The sequence below is a fragment of the Nyctereutes procyonoides genome, unplaced genomic scaffold (assembly GCF_905146905.1).
Source record: "Nyctereutes procyonoides isolate TBG_1078 unplaced genomic scaffold, NYPRO_anot_genome, whole genome shotgun sequence".
NCBI classification, from domain to species: domain Eukaryota; kingdom Metazoa; phylum Chordata; class Mammalia; order Carnivora; family Canidae; genus Nyctereutes; species Nyctereutes procyonoides.
The window spans coordinates 3,431,486-3,438,339 of record NW_026575128.1 but is presented as its reverse complement, the minus strand read 5'-3'; the positions used below and the strand labels follow the sequence as shown (position 1 = coordinate 3,438,339).

At 66.8% G+C, this 6,854-nt stretch overlaps 1 protein-coding gene across 1 annotated transcript in view; it reads left to right on the top strand.

Moving 5' to 3' along the window:
- The first annotated feature begins 2,827 nt into the window (after positions 1-2,827).
- The window catches only part of LOC129520843 (bone morphogenetic protein 8B), a 32,559-nt gene continuing 28,532 nt past the window's right edge, over positions 2,828-6,854 (top strand). Inside the window, exon 1 of the mRNA XM_055342047.1 lies at positions 2,828-3,161. Coding sequence (XP_055198022.1) covers positions 2,828-3,161 — 334 coding nt within the window. The remainder of the gene's footprint in view (positions 3,162-6,854) is intronic.

Genomic DNA, 6,854 nt, shown 5'->3' with positions numbered 1-6,854 from the left:
ATGTTCACCTGGCTATTACCCTTATTTGGGGGTGCTGATCCCCTGGGGGACAGGGACTGGTCAGCTTCATCTCTGGTGGAGCATGAAGAAGCAGCCCATGGTGGTTGCTATTGAACTGAGTTGTGGGGTGACAACCTTCGGAATGGCTCAAACCTGATGTTTAGGTTTATGGGAATGTGAGGCCCATTATTATTCTTAAAAAGTTTTATGTATTCATGAGAGAGAGAAGCAGAGACCTAGGCGGAGGGAGAAGCAGGCTCCCTACAGGGAGCCCTTTACAGAACTCCGTCCCAGGACCTCAGGGGATTACAACCTGAGCCAAAGGCAGACGCTCAACCACTGAGCCAACCAGGTGCCCCAAGATCCATTATTTAAAGAACACCACTGTCTCCGCTAACCCTATATTGAGATAAATGATTTCTGTTCTAAGTATGAGCCCTGCACTGGGCTGCTGACAGTCTAGCTGGGAGCCCAGTGTTGCACCATACACAACGGGAGGGTTACAGGCTAGACGTGAGGCCCCCAATGATGTGGTGTGGACTCCGCGGGGAGCGCCGAGGGATGCCCAGAGGACAGTGAAGAGGACCTGAGATTGAGACCCTGAACGAGCCTGACACGGGATGCCCCCTTGACTCTGCCCCTGCCTCTGTCCGCAGTCACCAAGCCCTGGGGATGCAGCCTCCTCAACCGCTTTCTCCTCTGCCCTCCACCTGTCACCAAAACGGATCAGTCATTGTCCCCCCCCCCCCCCGCCCCATTGTACCTGCCTCCACTGTGGGCGCTGACTCTAATCTTCGTCCCTCCAATCCACACTCGCCCCTGCAGCAGACTCTGCCTTGGGCACTTTCGGTGGCTAAGCTGCAACATCCTTAAGAGGCTTGTAAGCAGCGTGGGAATGCACCCGTTGGATAAAAGGCAGACTGAGCCCGAGCCTAAGGCACCAACAAATGATTGTTTATGTACAGTAGCCTTTAGCTTCCACGCCCAATGTGGGGCTTGAACTCACAACCTGAGATCAGGAGTCCCATGCTCCACTGAGCGAGCCAGCCAAGCAGCCCGGTTTCAGTATTTTTTAAAAGTTCGAAGTGATCATGAGAAAATCTTAATTTTGGTGGACTTCTTAATGTATTTTGAAGTTTAATACTGAATCCACACTGGGGCCCCATAACCATCTGTTGTCCAGGGCCCTCCTCTAGTCTCCCTGCGAGGCCCTTGGATCCATCCTTGGCCAGCCCCTCGGCCTCAGCCTCACCCTCGCCGTTTGCTGGCTCTCTGGGCTCCACTGAACAGCTCACCTGCAAGCGCCCACCTGCCCAAGCCCGGCTCCGCTGTCGTGTGACAGGGAAAGTCCCTCAACCTCTGCGTGCCTCAGCGTCCTCGTCTGTTGAAAAGGGGGTGAAATGGCATCAAGCCGGTGTGTGCTAGCATTAAAGAAGCGAGGCAGAGCCCTGCCGGCGCATGCTAAGTGCCAAGTGGTGCCTGCACTACGCTCCCCGGAGTCGCTGTTCCCTCTGCCTGGGGCACTCTTCTCCCCCTGCCCTTTGCTGTCACCGGGCCCAGTCCTTCAGCCTTCCCAGCGCAGTCGAGGGGTCACTTCCTCCCAGCGTGAGTTAGCGCAGCGAGGGAGCGCCCAGGAAGAGCAGAGCGTGCAGAGGGGGCTGAGGCGACGGGGGCTTCCGTGCAGAGCTGCTCTCGCGAGCCGCCAGGGCCCTGACCGCGGGGCGAGCAAAGCCCGTCCCAGGCGCTCCGCAGGGCCCGGAGCTGCCCGGCCCAGCGGGACGCCGGGCGCGTCTCCCAAGCCCGCTGGATCGGCCCTGGGGCCCGCAGGGCGCGGGCACAGCGCGGGGTGTGGGGCGCCCGCCTGGGGCACCGGCCGGGAGCACGGGGAGCCAGGTGGGGGCGCGCGGGGAGCGGAGGCTGAGCAGGGGTCGCGCAAGGAGAAGCGCCCAGCGCGCGTGCAAGGCGACGGCGGGGAGGGCCCGGGTGCCAGCGAGGAGGTGCGGAGGCGGCCGCGGGCAGAGGAAGCGCCCCACCTCCGGGCGCGGCGGGCACCTGCGGGGCCCTGGACCTCCGCACCCGCCCGAGGCGTTTCGGGTCCCCAGCGACGGTCTGCGCAGCGGGAGGGGCTGCGGGTCCCTGCGCGGGCGGGACGGAGACTCCGGGTCCCCGGGGAGCCCCGGGCCGGGACCTCGCGCTCGCCCGACGGCGCCACCAGCGGCCGGATCGGAGCCCAGCGCGGCGCAGACGCCCCGACGGCGGGCAGGGGCCCCTCGGCCCTCGCCCCTCGGCCCTCGCCCAGGCGGAGCAGCAGCCTCCCGGCGTCGCGGCCGCGGTCTTGGCCCCGCCCCCGCCCCCGCCCCGCGCCCCCATTGGTCGGGCCCGGAGGGGGCGGGGCCGGGGCGGGGCCGAGGCGGCGCGCGGGCCCCACGGGCGGCGGGGGCGGGGCGCGCGGCGCAGACGGCGGGTCCCGCTGCGGAGGCGCCGCTCGGTCCGCGCCGCTCGGCCCCGACGGGCGCTCGCCGCCGCCGCCCCTGCCGCCCCCGCCGCCCCGCGCGCCTCGGCGGAGCCTTTGCCGGCGCGGCGTCCGCACGCGCGTGGGCCCCGGGGGAGCGCTCGCCTGCCGCGGGGCGGCGGACCCGGCAGGTGCGGCGCGGGGGCGCGCGGGGACAGCGCCGCGGCCGCCCGCCACCGCCCCCCCCCGCGGCGCCGGCCCCGCGCTCGCCCGCCGCCCGCCGTCGGGGCGGCCCCGGCTCCCGCCCGGCCGCGGGGCGGATGCGCGCCCGCTGAGGCCCGCGGAGGCCCGCCCGGCCCGCCCGGCCCCCGCCGCATGGCCGCGCGCCCCGGGCCGCTGTGGCTCGTGGGCCTGGCGCTGTGCGCGCTGAGCGGCGGCGGCCCCGGCCCGCGCCCCCCGGCCGGCTGCCCGGCCCGCCGCCTGGGCCCGCGCGAGCGCCGCGACATGCAGCGCGAGATCCTGGCGGTGCTCGGGCTGCCCGGGCGGCCCCGGCCCCGCGCCCCGCCCGCCGCCGCCCGGCTGCCGGCGTCGGCGCCGCTCTTCATGCTGGGCCTGTACCGCGCCATGGCCCGCGACGACCACGAGGACGGCGGCCCCCCCGCGCGGCGCCCGGGCCGCGCCGACCTGGTCATGAGCTTCGTCAACGTGGGTGAGTGCGGCGGACGGGCCCGGGCGGCGGGGCCGGGGCGGGGCAGGGCTGTGGCCTCGGGCCGTGGGCCCCGCGGCGGCGGCGCGACCGGGAGCGCTGGGGCGCGCGTCCCTCCGCCCGCAGCCGCGCAGCCGCCCGGGGTCGGAGTCCTCTCCTGCCGGCGGGCGGCGGGACCCGCGGGGATGCGGCGCAGCGATAGGGGCGGGGCCGGGGACGGAGGTGAGCGCGGGCCGCCCGGTCCCGCCCCGCCCCGCCCCGCCCCGCCCGCGGAGGGAGCTGCCCCGGAGCCCCGACGACGCCGAGCCGCCGCCGGTGCCGGCCGGAGCCCCAGCTCCTGGGGAGGGCGTGGCCGTCGGGGCGGCGGGCGGGGAAGGCGACTCCGAGCTCGGCCGCGCGGTCGCCTGGGCCCAGCCCCGCAGCCGGCTCGGCGCGCGCCGTCCAGACCGGTGGAGGACCGGCCGCGGGCCCTCCCGGCTGCCCGCTCGGAGCCCAGCCTGTGCTGCGCACAAGTTTTCCTCAAGTGCCGGGGCCGTTTGCGGTGAGAGGACTCCGCCGTCTTTGGGTGACTGCACACACGCTCTTGAACCTAGAGTCAGCAACGTCCCCTCTCCGCTCTGCACCTGTCGCGGCCAGAGAGGCCAGGGGTCTGGGCGCGAGCCCACACCAGACTGGGTCTGGGGGTTCAGGGACCCCAGCTCGGGCTGAGGTGGGGACGGGCCCTCGCCAAGGCCACCAGCATCCCTTCACCGGCAGCGTCACCCTTAACCCTCGCACAACCTGGGAACAGACGTGGTATCGTGCCCGCCTCCCAGATGAGGGCACAGGCTGAGAGAGGCGGCGTCTCGCCCAGGATGGCGCAGCCTGGCGGTGGCCCAGTCGGGACAGGCCCGGGGTGTTGGCCCTACATCCAGCCCTCGAGGAGGTGACATTTCTACTGTCAGGAGGGCAGACTTGCAGGGTGGAGAGAGCTTCCGGGGAGGTTGAGGCAGAGAAACCCAGGGGATGGAGCAGCAGCGGGTTTTGTGGGGTCTTCAGCCATTTGCTTCCTCTACTAGGGCAGGCGGAGGGCTCGGCCAAGGGGACCTCTGTCCCCACAGCCCAGAGGGTGGCCGAGGGGGGAGTGAGCAGCAGGAAGTGGCTGCTAACCTCTCTGCTGAGAGCCGAGTGCCCGGCACAGGACTTGGGTCGGGGGTTCTGAACGCCGCCTTCCTGGTGAAGGGCAGGTGGGGGCTCAGGACACAAGAGACCATGTGTGGAACTGAGGCTAGAGCCCTGTCCTCTGGACTAGCTGACCTGGGGCTCAGAACCAAGAGGGTTGTGGGTACTGTCATCCTGACACCGTCCCTAAGGGAAACGTCCACTAGAGTGAGTCACCGCCCGGCCGGTGTCCTGCTTCCCAGCATCCCCTGGTGAAGGCGTGCACAGCCTCGGTGGGAGCCGCCGTTGTGAATCCAGCAGCACCCGGAGCTCACGCAGATCGGCCTCCTCTCCTGCCTCTGCTGGGTGGCCTCCAGCAAGTCCCTTACCCTCTTGGAGCCCCAGATCCCTCCTTGTAAAATGGGGCTGCTTGAGATCAGCGCGTCGACAGGTTACCGTGTGATTGGTTGATGGATGGGAGGAGCAGAACATCAGCCCTGTCATAGGTGCACCTGCGCCTGGTCCCTGCTGCCCCCCGTCCCTCCCCGCTGCTGCCCAGCCTTGGGGGGATGTGCTGGGAATGTCCCAGGCTTCTTATGTGCAACCGAAATGGGTTTTAAAAGCCAACCCAAAGGTGTCTCTACCTATTTTTAGAATACAAACTAGCGCTTGAAGTTCTGTAGCCGGAAAAGTCCACGTTCCATCCATGTGGTAACATGCAAGCTGTTGTACCAGCCACCAGCCCCCTTTTCATGGGCTCCGAGAGGTAAAGTGACCAGCCCAGGGCCACACAGCACGTCCATGACATCATCCGGGGCTGTGGATTCCAGATGCCGGCTTCTTCCCACGCCGTCTGTGCGTGTTTCATTAAGATCTAGGGCCTCTGACGCTGTGGGATTAACAAGCAGATCTTTGTTCCGCGGAGGCCCAGGCTGTGGGCGGGCCCAGCAGCTGTCAGAAGGGCCTTCTTTATTCTGATGTACTAATTGCACTAGTAGAACCCTTGCAGTTTGAGTGGTTTTACCTGGTAATTACCTAGGCTGTTGGGCTGGGACGGGGGGGAGGGGTTAGACACCTGGCAGGATTCTTCCCTTGTTTGGAGGCCCAGGCCCCAGGCCCTTGAACCACCGAGCCTGATGGCAGAGTCACCGTGGTATCGGCGCCCACGCCCGGGCTCCCATACCTGGGCCTCCAGCTCCACCTCTCCTGTGGGCCTCATGTGGCTCCTGAGAAGCCAGACCTGGTGTCTGCCGGGCCCCTGAGCATCCACGGCAGCCTGTGGGACCCAGAGGCCAGGGACCTGTCACAAGCAGATGCTTTAGGAAGCCGCGTCGTGGCTGATGGTGTCTCTCTAGGGAGGCCGGGGCTATGGTCAGAGCCGGGGCCCCTGGCGGCCTGTAAGTCAGTCTCAGACTGTACACCCTTGGCTCCCCTTGGTCAGGACACGGTCATGGGGGCGGATACCCACGTGGAGCAGTCAGGGTCTGTCCTGGGTGTCGCCGTGCTCAGGGAGAGGAGAGCTCCGAGCTGGGAGGCAGCGCCCAGGTTCTGGTATCCCCTGGGCCCATCACTGATTCCTTCCTGTCCCGAGTCACCTCCCTTCCCTCCCTGAGCCTCTGTTTTCTCGTCCAGTCCAGCGATGGTGCCGGAAAACCGGGGGCCTCCCATCGCTGACCCTGTGGCCCTGTTTTGGAGGCAGCTCCTCACGGCATCACCCTGTCCCCTGGGCGGGAGCGTGGGTCTGACTGGAGCATGGCCCAGCCCGCGGGGAGGGAGGAATGAGGCAGGAAGGACCGACTCTGCAAGTCTCTCCTGGTCCTTCTGCACCTGAGGCAGAGGAGCAGCAGCTCAGCTGCCGTGTTCTAGGTAGAGAAACTGAGGCACAGGCAGTCCTCCAGGCAGAGGTCCAGCCAGAGATGCATGGAGCCGTCTTCACTGTTGTCCCGACCCTTCTCTGACCAGACTTATTCCCGAGCCTCAGGCGGCGAGGATGGGGGAGTTGACCGGAGGTTTTGGGTTTGGGGGCGGCAGGGCTGAGTGGGAGCGAGGGACCTGGCCTACGTCCTCCTCAGTCCTGTGACCTTGAAGGGGCAATGCTTGGTGTCCACGAGCCCCAGGGTCACTTTGTTTGGTTCTTTGCCAAGGAATTCTTTCATTTTTATGAATTCACTCAGCAGATAGTCCTGTGGCACCCGTTCCGTGCCAGGCACAGTTCTAGTTCCTGGGATGTGACGGTGCACCTAACAAAGTCCCTGCCCTGGGGGAGCTGGCCTTCTGGGGGGAGCAGATAATAAATACATAAGCCACAAAGATGGTCGTCAAGTGGTCTAGACAGTGACACTCCCCATCTGGAAACCAGGAGTAGATGGACAATGGGGGGCAGACGGACCTGGCAGGGGGGTTCTGACCTGGACTCAGAATCTGCATCTTGGTGCCACCACCCGCTGCGCGTGTGATCTGGGCTTTCCAGTCCACCTGTGGGAGCCTCAGTTCCTTCCTCTGTAACATGCAGGCCCTCGTCGTACCCACCCTGCAGGACTGTTCAGGGACCACGTG